We start from the raw sequence: 23,494 nt of genomic DNA on the forward strand, positions 1-23,494 counted from the left end.
AATCAGTTCATATATGTAGGACTGAGCTAGTGAGTAAATAAATATTTCAGGAATCAAGGAGAAAGAATATATAAGTAAGAATGTGAGAAAAGAGAGGAAGAAGCCAATGGTATTAAGACTGAAGTTAGGTTTAGGATTTTTATTTTTTAACTTTTAATTTTAATGTAATATACATACAAAAAATGTGCATATAAGTGTACAATCTGCTGAGTGTTGACCAACTGAATACACCCATGCAACAAGCACTAGGAAACCAAACATTTCTCATTCCCTCAACTCCTGCTTTCTGTTTCCCGTTTCCTTGTCCAACAGCAAGGATAACTGCTACCCTGATTTCTAACATCACAGACTAGTTTTGCCTGTTTTCATACTTTATATAAGTGGAATTATATAGTATGTACTCTTCTGTGGCTGGCTGCCTTCACACAATATTAGTTTTGTGAGGTCGTGCATGTTCTTACATGCAGCTGTAGCCTGTTCATTCTCGCGGCTATTTTCCACGGTGTGACACATCACAATTAGAACATTCGACTGCAAATGGGCGAGTTTCCAGTCTTTTCCTATCACCAGCAGTGCTACTATGAACACTCCAGTACACTGAACCATTGCTGAATGGTTCAGTCTACATTCCAGTAGACTGAAACTGCTGATAGTACCTACAAAAAAATGGCAATTTCGTGTCATTCAAATTAATACATCATCTTCCAAAGAACATATGTATATATTCCTGTTGAGTAAATATTAGAAGTGGAATTGCTGACACTTAGGGTTAAGCAAACAGTTTTCTAAAATGGTTTAATACCAGTTTACATGTCCACCAATTGCTCTATATATCCTTGATGTAGCTGATGTTTTCTTTCTCCATGCGTCCATTCTAGCTGCCGTAATTCTTCACTGTGGTTTTCATTTGCATAGCTCTCAGTTCAGTTCAGTTCAGTCGCTCAGTCGTGTCCGACTCTTTGCAACCCCATGAATCGCAGCACGCCAGGCCTCCCTGTCCATCACCAACTCCCAGAGTTCACTCAAACTCACGTCCATCGAGTCGGTGATGCCATCCAGCCATCTCATCCTCTGTCTTCCCCTTTTCCTCCTGCCCCCAATCCCTCCCAGCATCGGAGTCTTTTCCAATGAGTCAACTCTTCGCATGAGGTGGCCAGAGTACTGGAGTTTCAGCTTTAGCATCATTCCTTCCTAATAAATCCATATCCATATCTATGTATATCATTTGTATTTCTCTTTTGTGAAGTCTGTGTTGCCCATTTAATCACATTGGCTTATAGGAGACCTTTATATATCCTGGAGAGGAATCTTGTTAAATATATGTATTATGAATTATCTCTTCCCACTCCATGGGTTGCCTTTTCTCTTTCAATGATGTCTTTAGGTGCGGAACAGTAATTCATATAATTACAGCACAGTCTATCAGGTTTTTCATTTCTGAATAGTGCTATTTGTGTCCTATTTAAGATATTTTGATCACCCTAAGGTTATGGAGAATTTCTTCCCCCAAAAGGTTTATTGCTTTACCTTTCAGAGCTGAAATTTTCTGTGTACAATATAAATTCCAGATTACTTTCTTTCCACTGGATATTTAACTAACCTGCAACCATTTGTTTAAAAAGATGATTTTTTCCTCACTGCATGTATTATTCATGGCACTTTTGTAACAAATCAGGTAACAGAATATTGTCTGATTTCTCTATTCTGCTCCATTGGTCAGGTTGTTTATCTGTCTAAACTACTATAATGTTACAGGAGATCTTAATATCTGGTAATGTAAATTCTCTGGTTTTGTTTACCTTTTTCAAAGAAAGAGTATAAAATGAAATATGACATGAGAAGGGAATACTGAACATGACTGTGAGTTTTTCGTTATTTGTATGAATGCCCACATGAGTGAACTTCCCAGAGCACCCATTACATATGCTGGTAAGCTGACATGGGCGGCAGTCTGGACAGACTCAAAGAGGTTGATGGTGACTATAGAATGTTTTAATCTTTGACAAGTTTTTAGGTAAATCTGCTCAAGTAAAATCTTAAAAATTTAGCTTAAAATTAATTTAGCTTTATACACGGTTACATGTATACCTTTTGTGAGAGATCAAACCAGTCAATCCTAGGGGAAATCAGTCCTGAATATTCATTGGAAGGGCGGATGCTGAAGCTGGAACTCCAATATTTTGGCCAACTGATGCGAACAGCTGACTCACTGGAAAAGACTCTGATGCTGGGAAAGACTGAAGGCAGAAGGGGACAACAGATGGCTGGATGGCATCACTGACTCAATGGACATGAGTTTGAGCAAGCTTCGGGAGTTGGTGATAGACAGGGAAGCCTGGTGTGCTGCAGTCCATGGGGATGCAAAGAGTCTGACATGACTGAGTGACTGAACTGAACTGGTGGCTCAGTCAGTAAAGAAATCTCCCTGCAATGCAGGAGACCTGGGTTTGATGCCTGGGTTGGGAAGATCCCCTGTATAAGGGGAGAATTCCATGGACAGAGGAATGTGGTGGTCTACAGATCAAGGGGTCGCAAAAAGTTGGACATGACTTAGCAAGTATACCTTCTGTAACTACTTTCTTTATATACAAAGTTAAGAAGAATAGTTTATCTTAAAAATACCTTTATTTTTAACTGTCTTTCTTCTAAATAAAACTTGTGCTATGCTTAGTCGCTCAGTCATGTCCAACTCTTTGTGACCTCATGGAACTGTGGCCCACCAGGCTCCTATGTTCATGGGGATTCTTCAGGTAAGAACATTGGAGTGGGATGCCATATACTCATCTTTCCTATTGTAATGGTGCTCTTTATAACCTGTTCAGTTCAGTTCAGTTGCTCAGTCGTGTCTGACTCTTTGCGACCCCAGGAACTGCAGCACAGCAGGCCTCCCTGTCCATCACCAACTGCCGGAGTCTACCCGGCATTGAGTCGGTGATGCCATCCAACATCTCATCCTGTCGTCCCCTTCTCCCCCTGCCCTCAATCTTTCCCAGCATTAGGGTATTTTCAAATGAGTCAGCTCTTTGCATCAGGTGGCCAAAGTATTGGAGTTTCAGCTTCAACATCAGTCCTTCCAATGAACACCCAGGACTGATCTCCTTTAGGATGGACTGGTTGGATCTCCTTGCAGTCCAAGAGACTCTGAAGAGTCTTCTCTAACACCACAGTTCAAAAGCATCAATTCTTTAGCGCTCAGCTTTCTTTACAGTCCAACTCTCACATCCATGCATGACCTGAGGTTGGATCTTTACAACTTTCGTTTTAGCTGCTTACCTGTGCGTTATTTAAGCCCTCTGACTCTCAGTTTACTGGTCTTATAAAATGGGAACAATTAAAACGTACCAAATAAGGTAAAATGTCTACCTATTCTGGGAAGAAAACCTCTCTTTACTGTCAGAATTCAGCACTTTGACTATTTACCATTTGGGGTTCCAGGGCCACTGTGTGAGCAAGGCGGAAGAATGCAGTGATGTGTAGAAGAAACAGGTGGAAGAAAACACACAGTGCCTTGGTGTAGGTGGAGTAAAAAACTATAAACTGGTTATAGCACAGAAGGGAGTGAGGCAAAAAAAGTGTTCTGTTTTTCTGACACAGGGTACAAGAAGGTCAGGTTGTAATCATTTAATTTACATGATTATATTCCTTAAAAAAGCAAAGGTAAGGAATAACACTTGATAAAGAGTATACAGCAAAAGAAAAAGAGTATGCAGCTTAAAAATAAAAATTTCATTATAAAAAGAATCTGCATTAGCACATTTAAATCACTTAAAACATTATTTAAAATAATTATGTTTTCAAACATTTGGGACAACAAAATGGAGTTGCATACATGAAACTTACTTGACAAACGGAAAAGACATCTGGAGAGGAAAGCTCACTGTAGGTACTCTGAAGTGATTCTGATGATAGACGGAGAGTTGGGTGAAAGGCTTTCCCCAGGATCATTAACATTTTGTCTCATTCTCTTTAAAATGATCATATAAGAAGTAGAAAAAATAGCATTTGTTGCCAATGGTACTGTGAAATGGCAAACTTCAGCTGGTGACAGACAGATCAGGGACAGCAAAGGCATGACTTCTATCAATCTTTGAGTTTCTGGGCTCAGGGATTCTCTGAAGTTAATTATTTACAAAGCAATTCTTAAGGCACCACTCTTAACTTTATTTTGGATAGCTCCACCCAAACTGTCTCTCAAGATATAGAAAAACGAAGCAAAACTCAAGCAAAAATTAAAAAAAAACAAAACTTATTTGATTAAAAAAAATTATATATTCTAAAGTACATATTACATATGAGTATATATACATATATACATATGAGTATATATTGATGATTCTAATTTTCAAAAATGTAATAGTCTTTTTACTTTCCTGGTATTAAGTACTATCTTATTTATTTGGTTTCTACTTGTGGTCAACAGGTCACCCGGACGAAGTAACAGTGACAACCAACCCCAGCAGCTCTTCAGGGCAGCTGAACAGGGGCACCCTGCCTTGTTCGTCGGTCTCTGGGGCCAGCTTTGACACGTAAGCCTCAGTCCCTCCACCCACTCCCAACTCCTTCCTTCTGTTCTCTGTCTCCTAACCCCTCAGGCTTCCCAGGGACTGTGAGACAGCCACACGGGCCACAGATGGGCAGCAAGGGTGGCCCTGTGTACAGAGGTGGGAGCCTTCCACCGCTGAGCCCCAGGGAAATGCAGGAAGGATGACTATGGGGAGCCAGACTACAGAGATTTGGATTAAACTGTGTTTCTGTGATTCCTAGACGATAGTGTGCTTTATTTCTATTTATACCTTACCACCACGATGAAGTTCTTTATCAACATAAATTCTGCTTTAAAGTTCTGATTGTCAACAAAGGATGAGGGTCTATGATGTGTTATGAAGATTCAACATGAAGTGTGGCTAGCTCTAAGTAGAATCTCACTCATGTTTACATAACCATGAGCTATCAAATCACTCTGATATTACCCATTAAACAGCATACTGCCAAGCTGAATCAAATTAGAATACTGAGGCAAAAAGAGTTTTTCTTAATTTCAATATTTTAAGGAGAAAATAATATGTAATCGTTTCTTTATTAACAAAGAATGAATTCTGCCATCAATGAAAACTTTTTTCCTTGAGGCGCCCAAATTTTAATGATTCTTTATTTTTTTAAATTGAGGTATAGTTCATTTACACTCTTATAGTAGTTTTCAGGTGTATAACACAGTGATCCAAAATTTTTCCAGATGATACTCCATTTATAGTTTTCATAAAATATTGGCTATAGTCCCTGTGCTATACAATATATCCTTATAGCTTATTTAGTTTACAAGTAGTATGTATCTCTTTCTCTCCTACCCCTATCTTGCCCCTCCTCACTGGTAACCCTAGCTTATTCTCTGTATCTATGAGCCTATTTCTTTCCTGTTACATTTACTAGTTTTATTTTTTAGATTCCACATATAAGTGATAACATAAAGTCTTTGTCTTTCTCGGTCTTATTTCGTTAAGCACAATACCCTCCAGATCCATCCATGTTTGTGAAAATGCAAATTTTCATTCTCTTTTGTGGCTAAGTAGTATTTCACTACATATAATCACATCTTCTATATCCATTCATCTGTTGATGGACACTTACATAGGTTCTATATCTTTGCTATTGTAAATAATGCTGCTATGAACACTGGTGTTCAGGTAAAAAAGTGATTTCTTGAACCAAATAACTGTGTCACTGGCTCCTTGTTATCTAAGAAGCTCTAACATATATCTTTATGATAACCTTGCTAACGGACCGTTCATGCCAAGAGCAGAAGCTGGAAAGCTACTTGTCATAAGAACCAACCAAAACTCAGACTTAGTTTTTAACCAAAAATCTGGTTTCATTCATTCAGTGATCAAACACCAGGAGCACCCTGGTGTGTCCAATAAGGCTGGAATGTTTGGTGGGATCTGAAAATAAAATGACACTGCAGCTGCAATCTAATCAGAAAGCCAGGTTACCTGTATCCAAAGAGGAAACATGTCTCACGGGAAAAGCACCGGCCTTGAGTTAAAATCCCAATTCCCAACTTCGTCTTCAGCTATTATGGAATAACAGAACTACTCCTAACCTCTCACTATAAGAAACTAGGTAGCCTGACTGGACAAAATACACGAAACGACTGCTCTCCTACACAGAGGAGCAGGCAACTCAGGACTGTGGCCCCCAGGAGTAGGGAAACAAAGGAGATGGGCCTTACAGCTACCCTAGCTTTCTGTCTGGAGGCAATCTCTAGACTGAAACTCAAACACACTTGCTGAACTGAGACAGAGATGAGAGCTTTGGGAGGCTAAGGCAGCCAGAAGCTGCAGTGCAGAAAAGGAGGGATCTATGCTGAGGAGGTGGCAAGAATACACAGAAGAACTGTACAAAAAGGATCTTCAAGACCCAGATAATCATGATGGTGTGATCACTCACCTAGAGCCAAAGATTCTGGAATGTGAAGTAAGTGGGCCTTAGAAAGCATCACTACGAACAAAGCTAGTGGAGGCGATGGAATTCCAGTGGAGCTATTTCAAATCCTGAAAGATGATGCTGTGAAAGTGCTGCACTCAATATGCCAGCACATTTGGAAAACTCAGCAGTGGCCACAGGACTGGAAAAGGTCAGTTTTCATTCCAATCCCAAAGAAAGGCAATGCCAAAGAATGCTCAAACTACCGCACAGCTGAACTCATCTCACACGCTAGTAAAGTAATGCTCAAAATTCTCCAAGCCAGGCTTCAGCAATATGTGAACCGTGAACTTTCAGATGTTCAAGCTGGTTGTAGAAAAGGCAGAGGAACCAGAGACCAAATTGCCAACATCTGCTGGGTCATTGAAAAAGCAAGAGAGTTCTAGAAAAACATAGATTTCTGCTTTATTGACTATGCCAAAGCCTTTGACTGTGTGGATCACAATAAACTGTGGAAGATTCTGAAAGAGATGGGAATGCCAGACCACCTGACCTGCCTCTTGAGAAACCTGTATGCAGGTCAGGAAGCAACAGTTAGAACTGGACATGGAACAACAGACTGATTCCAAATAGGAAAAGGAGTATGTCAAGGCTGCATATTGTCACCCTGCTTATTTAACTTATATGCAGAGTACGTCATGAGAAACGCTGGGCTGGAAGAAGAACAAGCTGGAATCAAGACTGCCGGGAGAAATATCAATAACCTCAGATATGCAGATGACACCACCCTTATGGCAGAAAGTGAAGAGGAACTAAAGAGCCTCTTGATGAAAGTGAAAGAGGAGAGTGAAAAAGTTGGCTTAAAGCTCAGCATTCAGAAAATGAAGATCATGGCATCCGGTCCCATCACTCCAAGGCAAATAGATGGGGAAACAGTGGAAATAGTGTCAGGCATTATTTTTTGAGGCTCCAAAATCACTGCAGATGGTGACTGCAGCCATGAAATTAAAAGACGCTTACTCCTTGGAAGGAAAGTTATGACTAACCTAGATAGCATATTGAAAAGCAGAGACATTACTTTGCCAACAAAGGTCTGTCTATTCAAGGCTATGGTTTTTCCAGTGGTCATGTATGGATGTGAGAGTTGGACTGTGAAGAAAGCTGAGCGCCGAAGAATTGATGCTTTTGAACTGTGGTGTTGGAGAAGACTCTTGAGAGTCCCTTGGACTGCAAGGAGATCCAACCAGCATATTCACTGGAAGGACTGACGTTGAAGCTGAAACTCCAATACTTTGGCTATCTGATGCAAAGAGCTGACTCATTTGAAAAGACCCTAATTCTGGGAAAGATTGAGGGAGGAGGAGAAGGGGGTGGCAGAGGATGAGATGGTTGGATGGCATCACCAACTCAATGGACATGAGTTTGGGTAAACTCTGGGAGTTGGTAATGCACAGGGAGGCCTGGCATGCTGCAGTCCATGGGGTCGCAAAGAGTTGGACACAACTGAGTGACTGAACTGATCTCCAATAAAAAATTACAAGGCTACCTGCAAAGAGGCAAGAAAACACTTCTTGAACATGAGAAAAATTTATCAATAAAAACAAACCCAGAAATGACAGAAAAAAGGAACTATTTACACTGACAACTATGTGCAAATATTTAAAGCAAAAAGGGAATATAATGAAAACAGAAATGGACAACGCAAAAAGGAACCTCTAGAGATAAAAATATAATAGCTAAGATAAACATTTTACTGGATAGCATTAACAACATGTTAGACCTGCATTAGAAAAGATCAGTAAACTCAGGGGAATAAAGAAGCAGAACTAATAAGATGATGTAAAAATAATAATGAAATGAAATACTAAAAAAAAAGAATAACTTAAAAAAAACAGGCAAGAAGAGAGGAATAAAGAACAGAATGGACAAACATTCAGTTCAGTTCAGTTCAGTTCTACATACAACAAAATGATAGATTTAAACTCATTTGTGGTAGGTAGCCTCTAAGACAATCCTCAATGATCCTAGCCTTTTGATATTTATGGTCTTAAATAATCCTCTCCCCTTGAGCAATCTGCTTCTAATCAACAGAATACTGGGGTGGATAGCCTTTTCCTTCTCCAGGGGATCTTCCCAACCCAGAGATCGAACCTAGGTCTCCCGCATTGCGGCAGATTCTTTACCAGCTGAGCCACAAGGGAAGCCCAAGAATACTGGAGTGGGTACCCTATCCCTTTTCCAGCGGATCTTCCAGATCTGGGAATCAAACTGGGGTCTCCTGCATTGCAGGCGGATTCTTTACCAACTGAGCTATTAGGGAAGCCCATCAATATACCAGGACAATGTTAAGGAAATGTTGCAAAAAATTATCATTTTTGTCTTGCTAGCATTATTCTTACTGACTTTGATAAAATAAGCTGCCATGCTGGAGAGGCCCACGTGGCAAGAACTGAGGGTGGCCTCCAGCCAACAGCCAGCAAGGAACGGAGGCACTTAGTCCAACAGCCCTCAAGGTACTGAATCTTGCCAAGAACAACTTAACTAAGGTTAGAAGTGGATCATTCCCCAGTTGAACGTTCAGATGAACCAGAGCCTTGCCTGAAACCTGACTACAGGCTTGTGAAGCAGAGGTACCAAGTTAAGCTGTGCCTGAATTCCTGATCCACAGAAACTGTTCAGATCATAAATGTGTCCTGTGTGAAGCTGTTAAGGTATGAAGCAGTTTGTTACACAGCAATAGGTAACTAATACATCAGACATATCAATAATTACCTTAAATGTAAATAATCTAAACATCACAAATGAAAGACAGAGATTGCCAGGCTACATTTAAAAAAAGAAAGTCCAGCTCTGTGCTGTCTATAAGAAATGTACTTTAAACACAAAAGTACAGGTGGGTTAAAAGTAAAAGCTCAGAAAGGATATATCATGAAATGATAAACATAAGAACTACTTTAAATAGTTTCAGAGTAACAGGTGAAGAAAACAAAAACCAAAGTTACTCTCTAAAGCCACTAGATTCTGAAATTCAGAGTTTAGGACTAAGTTCTTGGATTTCTTTAAATTTCAAATTTTTCAGTGCTAATTTTATTTGAGTATGTTTAAATCCATTTATTTAGAAAACCCTCCAAATTAAAATATTTGGGTGTCCAAATAAAACCTTCAAATTTTTGAAAGTGTAAGTATTTGTGTTGAGGGTGGGGAAAACAGCAGTCAAGCAAGCAGCTTCGTAGAGAAGCTGTGTCTCTATGCACAAACAAATTTACAACTAGAGATTTCACTACTTTATCAGCAAGTTATTTAACCAAATTCCCTGTCTTTGAGAAACAGACTATTTCACAGAAATAAAAAGTGAGAGTGGAAAAATCTAGCTTTTAAAAGTGTATTAGAAAAGCAATACTTTCTCCTAAGAGCACTGGGTTATCTAGTTAAAGTATCATTTTTTAATTCTAAGCTTGAGAAAAAAGGTAACATGACCAGAAATACCTTTTTCATTATATATATTTTATACCTCAATCAAGAGCCAAAAAATTCTTAAATACATTCAATATTATTGATGATCAATTACTAAGCATCTTTCTATTTCATTCCATTTTACTAAGGAGATCTCTTAAACATCCTGGGTTTCTTTTTTACTACTAATTTTAAGAGGCTTGGTTAAGGTCATATATCAATTTACTTCCTGTGTTTCATTTTTTTTTCCATTTTAAAGTTGTTTAAAACATTTTACAATCCTACAACAGACTCAGATATCACATCATAAGCAATTTTTGATTGTGCATTAAAGGATTAACTCACTGAAAAGAAACATGCACAGGAGGAAACCAACCACACAAAGTCCCCCAATAAACCCAATCCTTCATATGTGATACGCTGTTCATCCCTGGAATTTCATACATGCCACTTAGATTTCAGACCGGGACAACCGTGAGGCTATAGCATTTAAGGTCAACTATAAACCAAATAAACCTAATTACCCATTTCCTTAAGTTGTCCAGCCTTCAAATCTCTTGGGTTCTGCCCTTCTCATTTATGTTTACCACTATTTTTTAAAAGAAATGCCTCAAAACTAATACAATTATGTAAAGTTTAAAAATAAAATTAAATGAAATTAAAAAATAAAAAATAAAAGAAATGCCTCATAATACACAATATATTAACAGAATTCAGATTAATTAAAAAACAATTTACAGATCTGTCTCCCCACTCTATGACCTTGAAGCATCATTTACACAACTGCCATCAAACCAAGAACATTCTACATCACTAGATCTGTTTCTGTTTCACATATTTCAAAAGTCATTGTGAGACAAGTCATTATATACATATTTTTAATACATACATTAGTTTTTTAAAAGATCATTTCTGAAGTTAATTAATTTTGCTGTTAAATAATTGGGCTCATAAATGAAAGAATTTTAATTTAGAGATGTGATTATGACATAGATTTCCTGGAATCAAAACAAAAAAGAAAAAAATTTAAGAGACAACTCAGAGCAAGAACTCTCTTTAAACATAACAAATAACTGTTTTATTACTTCAAAATACCAAAAGTCTTCTGTACAGTACTTATCATATACAATCAGACGGCTTGAAAGAGTCTCAGCAATCATATCTACTATCTTAATCTCTTCAGAACAACTATGTAAGAAGAAGAAAAATCTATAAATCAGTCTTTGATGACAGAGGGTTTGTTTAGGAGTTTACCAAATGGAATGACCCTACTGGAATTCCTTCAAGCGGCCTGTGAAAATGTCAGAACGGAGTCTGTTTTGGAGGTCATAGTCCCTAGAGAGCTCTGAGTTTTGGCCTGTTTGTCTTTTCACATGCTTTAATATTTGAAAGTCATTCCTTGCAGACACTGACTGATGCCCAGGGAATGCTAGGATTGTGGGAACTGGCAGTACCAACAAGGGAGACAAACTTCATGGGAAACGCGTGCCTACTACATTCGCCTGCTTAGCTCCCACAACATCAGTGCTCTTCAAATGTTATGTAGGTACACAGCGAAACATTCAAAAACGGCATGTCATTTTAACATTTTTAAAAAGAAATATGTATGCAAATGGGGGCCAAAATTACTGGGACTATTGCAAGAAACAGTAAGGTATCAAACACCATGGTGGAACCCTGAAAAACTATTTCCCAAGTATGAATTTATCAAAATATACACAATAATAATGAACAGTTATAAAGTGCTAATTATATGACCATGTTGTTCTAAATACTTGACTTATATGAACTTATTCAACCCTCACAGCAACCCCCATAAGGCAGGTACTATATGGTCCCCATTTTACAGAGGAGGAAACTGAGGCAAAAAGCAGACAATTAATTCATCTCAGTTCTCACAGCTAGTAATGGTGAACCAGACGGGATGGCTCCAGAGCTGGTGCCCTGACCCACTGTGCATGCTTCACCACTGCTTATTTCATGGTGCTTTACTTTAACATCCAGCATGCGATGCTGGGTGCCTATGGCGTGTACTCAGTACTTACACTGCGTCACGTACATGGAGTTACCATCAGTGCTCTACTTCATTCAAGCCTCCAGTAACCTGGGCTGCACACCTAACCTGACTCCTTTTCACACATGACAGACACACGCTTGTGTGCCCTCAGACCACACGTCTAGTGCCACAGAGCAGGCTTATCTCTGCACTCGCTCTTTAAAATTAGGTTCTTCTTCCTCCCAGTTATCTGAGAGAATCATCTCTAAATTAATTTCTTTAGCTGAGGGAACTACTTTGAAAGATCTATGAGTCTAACAATTTTATGAGAATTTCCTACTGAACTGCCAACACTGTACCAGAAGCCTAAGATCTGAGAATTATTTACGGTAGGACACACAATGATCATTCAATCAATATTTTCTAATAATAAAAAGTAAACCCATTTCTACTCTTGAAATACTAATTTCTTTTAATATTTTGGGAAAGCTAAGCATTCTGATATGGCAAACTTTTCTCTTATATAGTATATGATAGCTGCTCTAATCGATACACTTCTAAACTGCTGTGTCAGGAACAAGGATTGTCAAAGAACGTCTCCTATTTTGTAGCTATAAATCTCAATTCTGCAGAGTACTGACAAATTCTAACATTTGTCAGTTTTTAAACTTAACTTATAAGAACCAAAGGCAAAAGGCTGTGATCAGACTTTACTAAACACAGAGGTCATAGATCAAAAATTTAAGTTAGTGAAATAGATACCCAACGATTAGCATTTTCTTAATAAAAAAACAACATAAGCAGCCAGAAAAGGACATGATTCAGGCTTAATATAAAGTTAAAATATTGTCTTTTAATTGAGTCTGATCCTGTTATAAAAATGTAAATACATACCTGCCAACCCTTGAAAACCATGAATAGAATGACACTGCATATTCCACATTAGATGTAATCTTTTTAGGATAACACAAATTGAGCCAATTTCTCTTTCCTTTTAAACATGGGGGGAGGGGAGTCTGACTGACTGAATGAGCTGGCATGTATGTTTAATAATACATCTATGAGGAACATATTAAAAACAGTGACATTACTACTTCGTATCTATGGAAAATTCCATTGGTTAACTGAGATGGAAGTTATCTTCCATTCTTTCTGTTTCTGCTGCCGAACGAACAGCACAAGGCGAAAGTGACAGATGAGATATAAGAACACACGATGTAACGAGAAAGGGCAGCCAGAGAACGACACATGGGCTGAAAGCTACCATATGAATATTACAATTACAATGGGCATAATCGCAACACAGAGAGCTCGAGACTTACCCATGCTCACAGACTGAGTCAGCAGAGGAGACTGGAGTCCTGACTCCCAAAAGACTATACTTCCTGTTAATAATAGTGAGGGCAGCAGGTGAGGGTAGCCAGCAGTATGGATTAATTTAAAGGAGTTAGATAAACACTGGGTAGGATATTTGCTAATTAGTCTGGGTGATTATTAACTATAAATCAAAGAGAAAATTACAGTTCATTTGTTACTCCAACATATTTGTCCTTTTGCTTTCTTTCACAATAATACTTCATTACTGATGCCTTAAAATAAAATATAATAACAAAGAAAAAAATCATAGGTCACTTTTTTCTAGTATACTCTGTATATTTATTGGGTTATGGTAGACAGCAGGCATCCCTTATCTACCCCTTCTCTACCTTTGTAGCTAGAGGAGGTCCTATGGTTGGGTTAGGGTCAGACCTAAGTGAGAAGAGCCCTGACTTAATTTCAACAAAGTCTCTCAGCCCAGCAAAAGGTCTGATTATAAACAATTCAATTCCAAGTAGCCTTGAAAGGCCTAAGTAGATAGGGAATTATAACTGAGTAACATTTATTAACTAATCATTCATATTACATATGTTCTTTTTAAAAATTGCATTCTGAGGGACAGGAGAGAGACTGTTTCTTAATAAATTGATTTCAGTTTATTCGCTGCTCCAGTGACTAATATACATCATATGGTGGACTCTAGTTTTACAAAAATTATCAAACCTATATAATAAAAAATGTACTTATATGACTCTAGAAAAGTCTTATAAAAATCTTACATAAATGTGGTTTAAGATAATGACGTCTCATACTGGATTAAACTGCTAATTACTATTATGTTCTAAAGCTTAGACATAATAAATGTTAATTGTTGACATTTCAAACAAATTTCTGCAAGAGGACACAACTTTTAAGACTGGAAAAATAACTCAAAATGAGGCTTCAAGAGCGCTGTAGCTGGGGCCTGTGGTCTTGTTGATGTGTTTCTGAAACTGTAGTGCGCCTCACCCATCCCCTCGGTGACAGTGAGAACTAAGGCAGGCCTAAGTTAGTGTTCTGACACTTCCGGCTACAAAGGCAGGCTGTGAGTCCACGTCCAGCCGCCACCCTCCCTCCACATATGCTTTGTCTGGGTGTGTCCAGCAATGCACTGAAGCAAGCCAAACTCTCAGTAACAGCAAAACTATCCAAATAAGAAATCCACAGTAGAAAAACGAAGGTGGACAGGGTTACAGGTGCTTATTTATACTGTAAAACAAAACATGCTATTTAATAGGAGACTATAAAGACCATTGTGGAAGAGAGGACCTCACCCTTAAGCTACTTACACGGCTTCCTTTTCATTTCGAAGGCTCCAAGAAATTGTCACAAACAAAAAGAATGAGAGCTGCCACAATTAATCAAGAATTTCATTTGCAGCTGCCCAGAAGTTTGTAGCTAACTTTAAAACTTTTAATTGTGTTTAGTTTAAGTCCTAAAGACTAATTTTAAAAATATAATAAAAACTAAGGAAAATTACAGTTACAGAGTACATATTTCTCTTAGTCCAAGTACTCCTCAGTAACTCTTGAGAGTCGGAAAAGAAATCTACTATCTAAATGTATCAGAATGTTTATCAATATCCTTGAGAATTATTTCAAATATTGAAGAACCTAAATATGTTAATTATAAAGTCAATGACAAAACAATTTTACATAAAATTATTCATTTCTATTACCTCTAGTTATAGAAAGGGAAAGCAAGAATCCCACAGTTTCACGTCTTGGCTATTCAGCATCCAACTATTTCATTCCCAGTTTTGACACTATGAGAATTTCATGTCTCGCTGTTTGCTCCAGAGAAAAATAGAACTATCTTCTCTTTCACCAACCATATCAGCTGGTGCATATTCTACAAAACAGGGTGTTACACAAGACAAATCCTGAGCACCTTTGTGCTCTTCCAAACACCTAGACCGACGGTAAAGTCTAAAGGTTAATGAGGTGTGGGGAATTGTTTTCAAAGTAAAACCCATAGAAAAGATCAGTTGTGAACATATACAACTTATTTTCTATGGTACAAGGCGCGCAATTTCCTTTGGCTGGGCTCCATGCAAAGTTCAGACTGTTTGCCTCTGTATTATATACCTGTATTGAATCCAATGTAAAGAGCCACCTTGAATTCCTTGCATGTAAGAAACTTTGGAATAAATTATTTTCTCTCTAATAAGTGGTCATCTGGAACAGAACAAGTGAAGTCTAAAACTGTTCAGTGTGACCCATTTAACAGATGGAAAATCTTTAAAAAGTTTTCAAGATGGGCCCACAAGCTCAAAGACCTAATAAGTGCAGTAACCAATGATACCAAAGTTTAAAGTAAGAATAACAAATTAAGTCACTCTTCTCTATGAAGGCCTAAAACACAGTGACTACTCAGTAGTACATACAGTTTCAAAAAACCTGCTAATACAGAAAGGGAAAGGGGGCAGATACTCATTTTCCCAGTACGTGACACGGTCAGCTGGCCTGTGGGATGTCTACAGTCATGTTAACATGATGAGATCTTCAGAGACGTGCAAAGAAGCACCAAAATCAGGAACTCTTTATGAGTGGGGAATCTATGTCAACTTACTGGTTTACTCTGTGAAAATGCTGGTAGTGAGCTAAAAGCTTAAGTTCACCAACCAGCACACTTCTCAGTCTTAAATGACTTCATGAATGAAAAGCTTCTTCCTCATGGTCTCATCTAAGCGTGGGCACAAAGAGCTGTAGCTCTTTCAGGTATGTTGTTTCCATCTATTCTGCCCTTCCCTGCTTTTATAAGTGAAATTCACCTTAGAGCACCTAAGGCTTTCTTTTATAAACAATAAAAGAACTAACTTTCCCTTTGACTGAAATCCCTCTTTTTCTCAGTGTTAACCATCTAAAGGAATGTTGACATGGAAACGTGAAAATGGATCTATTATGTATATATTATGTCAAAACAAAGCTCAGTTTTCCTGTGTATGCAGACTCTGAGAGACAGTAAAAGACAGGGGAGTCTGGCATGCTGCAGTCCATGGGGTCGCAAGAAGTTGGACATGACTTAGCAACTGAACAACATGCATTCTTTTAGAAAGGTACGTTATTTAGTAAAAGTATATCTACCTTCCTTTATGGAAGACTGTCCTGTTGGGAAGAGTTAATTGCCTAAATGGTACACTTACTGCTGAAATGCCATTAACTTGAGAAATATTTTGCCCACATTCAAGGGTAAAGGAAAGCCCTAGCTTACCTTTACTAAACATCTTTCATATTTACCCCAGCAGTGGGAATATTCTATCACTCCACCACCACTGCCAATGTAAGTTTTAATCAAAAATAAGGGAAGACCCTAGACTCATTACTGTACTTAGGTATCAACTTCATTTTCCGTATAAAGTTTATTTACAAACTATTTAGTGATACAATCTGTCTACATACCAATCCCAAATTGAAATATCTTCATTTCCTCTCCAAAAGAAAGTAATTCTAACAAGCAAAATTCAAAAGCTTAGCAAACAACAATAAAACATAATCACACACACAAAAAATCTATTATTTGATTATTTCAAAATATCTAAACGTACTGTGCTATGTATGCTAAAGTCGCTTGAGTCATTTCCGACTCTTGGCAACGCTATGGACTGTAGCCTGCCAGGCTCCTCTGTCCATGGGATTCTCCAGGCAAAAATACTGGAGTGGGTTGCCATGCCCTCCTCCAGGTGATCTTCCCAACCCAGGGATCGAAGCTGCATCTCTTATGTCTCCTGCGTTGGCAGGCGGGTTCTTTACCACTAGTGCCACCTGGGAAGCCCAATATAGTACTTTCTATTAATTAATTTTGAGGCTAACATCTACATTTTGTACATGATATGATTTAAAGATGGAATTAAGAAGACCTAAAAAGATGAAGAATAAACATTAAAAAATCACCAAGGTAAGAATGTTACGGTTTTTCTACCTATAGACTGTCTGATGTTGTTCTACTCTCTTTACGTTCCCATATCCAAAAACCTGTATTTTTGACAGCTGTACAACAATTCATTTATGTCTTGGAAGGTATATGCAACTTAGGCTAACATTTCATAAGCTTGAAATTAGAGTATAATACGCCTGAATATAAGGTAAGATTTTTAACTTTCTGAAGTCACATATTAAGAAAGAGGAGACTGTCTATATTTGAGTCCTTACACAGTGTATAATGAGATGCTCTTTCATTTACTTAATCTTGAACAAAAAAGTACTTGACGAAAACGCATTAACTTAAAAATCAACTTCCCTAGAAGCTGGTTTTAGTCTGTTTATAGAAATGTTTTAATAGAATCAGGAAAAAAAAGGAAGAAAAGAACCAACACATTATTTCCAGATAACCTTAAAATGAAGTGTTGGCTGTTGTTACAAAGAAAGATTTTCAGACACTGCTTTTAAAAAGGTAGTCAAATACCATTCTCTCAGAAAGGACACAAGTAAGAAAGGTTAATTCTGGAGGAGTAACTGCGCAGCTGAGGGGCACGACTGGGAGGGTAACTGACTTTTCACCGTGTAGTCACTGGTATCCCCTGCATTTTAAACCAGTTACATGTGTTAGCCACGCAGAAAAAAAAAAAAAATAGATGATTAAATTCTATAACAGAAATTACAGCCTCCTAAAATGTTATGACCAATTGCAAATCAAACATGAGTGATTACAAACACAACACTGTAGAACACATGAAAAACAGCCCCACTGTTCTGGGAATGGTACTTGCGGTTTAGACATAAAACCTTCAGTGTCAGGTCGTGCATGTATCTAAAAACCGGTGTAACTCAAACAAGAGAGACACAAATGAAGATGCACCCTGGATTTCAGTGCTGCACGAATGATGCAGGGGGGGTTCCTACTGATGATAAAAACACCACACAGACACACAGAGTTTAGGCAAGATGATCTTATGAAATATGAGTGTGGATAAAACAAATCCTCTATATTATTGCACTGCTTCATAATATGTGGTGTTAATTATATACATGTAACTAAATTAATAAATTCAAATTTTTACCATTTCATCTCCCTCACTCTAAAACTTTATACGGGGAAAACCAGCTCATATCTGGGGCTTACCTTATGTTCAGGCATAAATATTCAAGAGAACACTCTTGCAAGGGAATGCAGCAAGCTGTATCAAGTAAAAGTCCCACAAAGCAAAAACTTTCCCCTTACACCTCCCTCCTCTGCTACATATGACTATTTTCTTGGGCAACTGTATATTATTGAAATTTTATACAAGTTCAATTCATTTTGGGGTTTTTTGAGGGAAATAATTTGAATATGATACTCGTCTAAGTATACTGTATAAATGTGGTCAATTTATCATGTTTCAGTAAATGTGGTTATATTCTACCCTACTGTCTAAGACAAAGCTAGGCTCCCAAATGATTGAAGGTTCTAAAGCCATTACCACCTAACCATAGCCTCCAGACAGCTTTGACAGGCCTGAGCGAGATGCTGCTTTATACCAACTGCACAGAAAAGGGTTGTGCCCAATACCCATCAGATAGCTTGTTGGAAGGGAGAATACGGACACCCCACCCAAAACCAGGTACTGAAGAGCTGAGAATAGCAGTGTCTTAAACCCATTTTCCTGAATAAGATAAGGCCATTATTTGAAAAGGATCAGGAAACACTTAGAACCCAGAAAGATATAACAAGATACATAAGGAAGTGCTCCACAGGGCAAGTTTTATTTCTTCTGGCTTTTAATTAAAATACACATTTGAGAATGGAAGATTCATGAGAACTATGGAAGTGTGGCAAATCCAGTTGAAATTCTTAATTCTTCCCTTTGATACATATGTTTAGTGAGTTTGTAAATTTTAACACTTTGGTAGTTTTTATGTTTTAAGTATTATAAAATAGATGTATCTCATCTATCTCTATTCATTTTTGTTAAAAACTGACAGTATTGTGCCTTCTGGAGACTCCAGAAAGTCTCTGATTAATCAAGAGAATTTTCTGAACAGGTAACAAAGAACAGAAACTATTCATTTTGTATACAGGTATCAGCCAGCTGAAGACTGAGAATATGGCCATATCCTATCCTCATTAATATAAAAAATACTCAAGAAATTCTTGTTTTCTTAGTGATCACTGAGAGCACAAATGCTGGCAATTCTACAGTTAAGGTGCAGCACACTGGAGACAGGGAACATGGCAGGAGAATCCAGTCAAGTCCAGCACAGAAAGCTGCTTTCCAATGCTACGCTAGCCTGAGACCTTCTGCTTGTGCTAAAGTGGTTGAACCTAAAGCTTATTTCCAAAGATAATGTTACTACCAGAGATGCTGGGGAAATGATGAAAGAATTGAATGGCACGTGAAACCCTGGCTATTACTCAAAACCAGACAGCACCCCTCTGAGGTTCTCTCCTCAGGAACAGGCTGCCCAGTGGAACTGACCAACAAATTACTACCAGAGGGATACACTGGCTCACAAAAAGGCAAGCTCCCATGCACACGCCGAACTCACCATTCTTCCTTTCGTTAAGAGGAGGCAGGTGCTGACTGGACTGCAAGGAGAGTTCCTGGAATTCGTGGGCAACGGCTTCACTTTGAGGACTTGGAGCGAGATGGGCTAAAGGTCCCAGCTCATCCTCGGTGTCCAGTGCCCCTGTGTGATCCATGGTGTCCCGGCCACTGGCAGCAGCGGGTATGAGACGCCTCTTAAATGTGGTCTGCTGGAGAGACTGACAAAATGAAGAACGTGTGAATAGACGGTACATTTCTTTTTCTGATTTGCACAGAAGTATTAAAATGGGAACCCCGAGTTCTCGTCGTTTCACTTTTGTGTGGCGACTGCCATTCATTTACCCTCTTTGGATTCAGGTTCCTTGTCCAACATACAGGAATAATATACCTCCCATTTAAAACCATGTTTACCTAGGTAAATAAATACTGAAAGGTATTTTGTATACTTTTATCTATGCATCAAAGGAAGTTAGAGCTATTGGTGTTAATACTTAAGTCTACATTCCCAGCAACCAGCAATGTTTCAGATAAAAGACTCCTCCATCAGCCTACGTCTCAGAGTGAGAACAGAGAACACAACTCTCCGCCAACCCACAAGAGACATACAGTTCACATCAAAGAGACAAACTAAGTCAGTGAGATTTGGGATTATTTACTATCACAGCATAACCTGGCTCATTCTGACTAATACAGAAACTGGGTAACAGAAGTACTGAAGCCACAGTTAAAACCCTAAATATGTGACACTGGCTTAGGGGCTGGGCAGCAGGCAAAAAGAAAACTGTATAGAAAGCTGAAAGCTAAAAGGATGATGGTCCGTATCAAGTGATGGCAAAGCATCTGATAGGCTTAGCAGCATCCTCTATCAGTGTGTTCATCCACTCTCCTACTGATGGACATCTGAGTTAATTCCAGTTTTTGACTCTTACAAATTAAGATGCTATCAATGTTCTTGTATGTATAGATGCTTTCACTTCTCTTGGGTAAATAGCAGTGAAACAGCTAGATTGTATGGCAGCTGCATGTATAAATTTTAAAGAAACTAACAAATTATTTTTCAAAATAGCTGTGCCACTGTGCATTCCTACCAGCAGTGAGGAAAATTCTAGTTGGTCTACATCCTTGCCAACACTTGATTATGGCCAGTTTTAAAAATTTTAGTTTTTTTAATTGGTGTGTAGTGGTATCTTGTTTTAATTTGCATTTCCCTAATGATGTTGAGCATATTTCAATGTGCTTATTTGTCATCTGTATATCTTCTTGAGGTAAGTATCTGAACAAATCTTCAATTAATTTTAAATAGGTGGTTTTATTTTCTTATTATTGTTTCAAGAACTCTTTACATATTCTGGACAAAAGTTCTTTATCAGACATGTGACTTGTAAACATAGGCATACTTTGTTTTATTGTGCTTTACTTTATTCCACTTTGCAGATACTACATTTAAAAACAAAAAAACAAATCTTGAAAGTTTATGACAACCCTGCATCAGGCAAGTCTACTGGCACCATTTTTCCAACAATATTTGCTCACTTTGTGGTGCTGGGTAATTTTTGAAACATTTCAAACTTTTTTATCATTAAATTTGTTATGGTGATCTATGGTCAGTCATCTTCAATATTACTGTTGAAACTATTCTGGGGTGCCACATAAGATGGCCACCTTCACTGATAAATGTTATACATTCTGATGGCTTTAGCAATGGCCATTGCCCAGTCTCTTTCTCTCTCTGTCTGGTTTATCATAGCTTTCCTTTCAAGGAGCAAGAGTTTCATGGCTGCAGTCACCATCCTCAGTGATTCTGGAACCCAAGAAAATAAAATCTGTCACTGTTTCCACTTTTCACCGTCTATTTGCCATGAAGTGATGGGACTAGATGCCATGATCTTAGTTTTTTGAATGCTGAATTTTAAGCCAGTTTTTCACTCTCCTCTTTCACCTTCATCAAGAGGCTCTTCACTTTCTGCCATTAGAGTGGTGTCATCTGTATATCTGAGGTTATTGATATTTCTCCCAGCAGTCTTGATTGCCGCTTGTGATTCACCCAGCCTGGTATTTTGCATTGATGTACTCTGTACTGAAGTTCAATAAGCAGGATGACAATATTCAGCCTTGACATACTCCTTTTCCAATTTTGAACCAGTCTGTTGCTCCATGTAGGGTTCTAACTGTTCCCTCTTGACCTGCATACAGGTTTCTCAGGAGCAGGTCTTTTTTTAGAATTCCTTTGCTTTTTCTACAGGAAAATCCAATGAATGCTGGCAATTTGATCTCTGATTCTTCTGCCTTTTCTAACTTCAGTTTGTACATCTGGAAGTTTTTGGTTCACATACTGCTGAAGCCTAGCTTGAAGGATTTTAAGCATTACCTTGCTAGCAAGTGAAATGAGCACAACTCTACGGCAATTTCAACAGTCTTTGGCATTGCTCTTCTTTTGGATTGGAATGAAAACTGACCTTTTCCAGTCCTGTGGAAAACACTTATTACTAAAATATGCTACTAGCAATTGCCATCTGTTCTTCCCCAGCAGTATATTGGACACCTTCCAACATGTGGAGACCATCTTCTGATATTATCTTTTTGTCTTTTCATACTGTTCATGGGGTTCTCCAAGCAAGAACACTGGAGTGGGTTACCACTTCCTCCTACAGTGGACCATGCTTTGCCAGAACTCTTCATTGTGACTCATCCATCTTGGGTGGCCCTGAATGGCATGGCTCAGAGCTTCATTGAGTTATGCAAGCCCCTTCGCCACAACAAGGCTGTGATCTATGAAGGTGTCCTTGAAAGGAAAGCTATGACAAAACCTAGACCTTGTATTAAAAAGCAGAGATATTGCTTTGCTGGCAAAGATCCGTATAGTCAAAGTTACGGTTTTTCCAGTAGTCATATACAGATGTGACAGCTGGATTATAAAGAATGCTGAACACTGAAGAATTGATCCTTTTGAACTGTGGTGTTGAAGAAGACTCTTGAGAGTCCATTAGACAGCAAGGGGATCAAACCAGTCAATCCTAAAGGAAATCAATCCTGAATATTCATTGGAAGGACTGATGATGAAGCTCCAATACTTTGGCCACCTGATGTGAAGAGCTGACTCACTGGAAAAGACCCTGATGCTGGGAAAGATTGAGGGCAGGAAGAGAAGGGGATGACAGAGGATGAGATGTTGGATGGCATCACTGACTCAATGGACATGAGTCTGAGCAAACTCCAGGAAACAGTAAGACAAGGAAGGCTGGTGTACTGAAGTCCATGGCGTGGCAGAGTCAGACGTGACTTAGAGACTGAACAACAACAACAACATTTTTAATTAAGATATATCAAATGTCTTTTCACTCATAATGCTCTTGCACACGTAACGGACTACAGTATGGTGTAAACTTTTATATACACTGGGAAACCCAAATTTGTATGACTTGCTTTTCGTGGTATTTGCTTTACCACAATGGTCTGGAACTAAACTTGCAATGTTGTTGAGGTATGCCTGTATTCTCCCCTGTCTATGGCTTATCTTTGTGTGTTCTTAACAGTGCTTTGTAGAGAACAGATGTTTTTTAACTTTATGAAGCCAAATTTATCAATTTTTTCTTTTATGTATCACATAAAAATCTTTGATTAACCCAAGATCACAAAGATGATCTCCTATGTTTTCTTCTAGATGTTTTATAGTTTAATAGTTTACATTTAAGTCCATGATCCACTTTGAGTTAACTTTTATATCTGCTACAATATATGAATTATAACTTTTTGTTTCTGGCATAGGTATCTTTTTGTTCCAGCGCCATTTGTTGAAAAGGTTATCT

The 23,494-nt window shown here is 38.3% G+C and overlaps 1 protein-coding gene across 6 annotated transcripts in view; it reads right to left on the reverse strand.

Annotated features, from left to right (window-relative positions):
* MRTFB (myocardin related transcription factor B) overlaps window positions 1-23,494 on the reverse strand; it is a 215,104-nt gene that overhangs the window by 115,057 nt on the left and 76,553 nt on the right. For 5 of the 6 annotated variants that reach the window (XM_044935600.2, XM_044935598.2, XM_044935596.2 and 2 more), the window contains 2 exons: window positions 19,690-19,906; window positions 13,192-13,254 (listed from right to left, as the gene is read on the reverse strand). In XM_044935600.2, the coding sequence (XP_044791535.2) occupies window positions 13,192-13,254; window positions 19,690-19,843 (217 nt within the window). In that variant the 5' untranslated portion in view covers window positions 19,844-19,906. The remainder of the gene's footprint in view (window positions 1-13,191; window positions 13,255-19,689; window positions 19,907-23,494) is intronic. The other variant, XM_044935597.2, reaches the window with a different exon arrangement.

This window comes from Bubalus bubalis, chromosome 24, assembly GCF_019923935.1.
Source record: "Bubalus bubalis isolate 160015118507 breed Murrah chromosome 24, NDDB_SH_1, whole genome shotgun sequence".
NCBI lineage: Eukaryota > Metazoa > Chordata > Mammalia > Artiodactyla > Bovidae > Bubalus > Bubalus bubalis.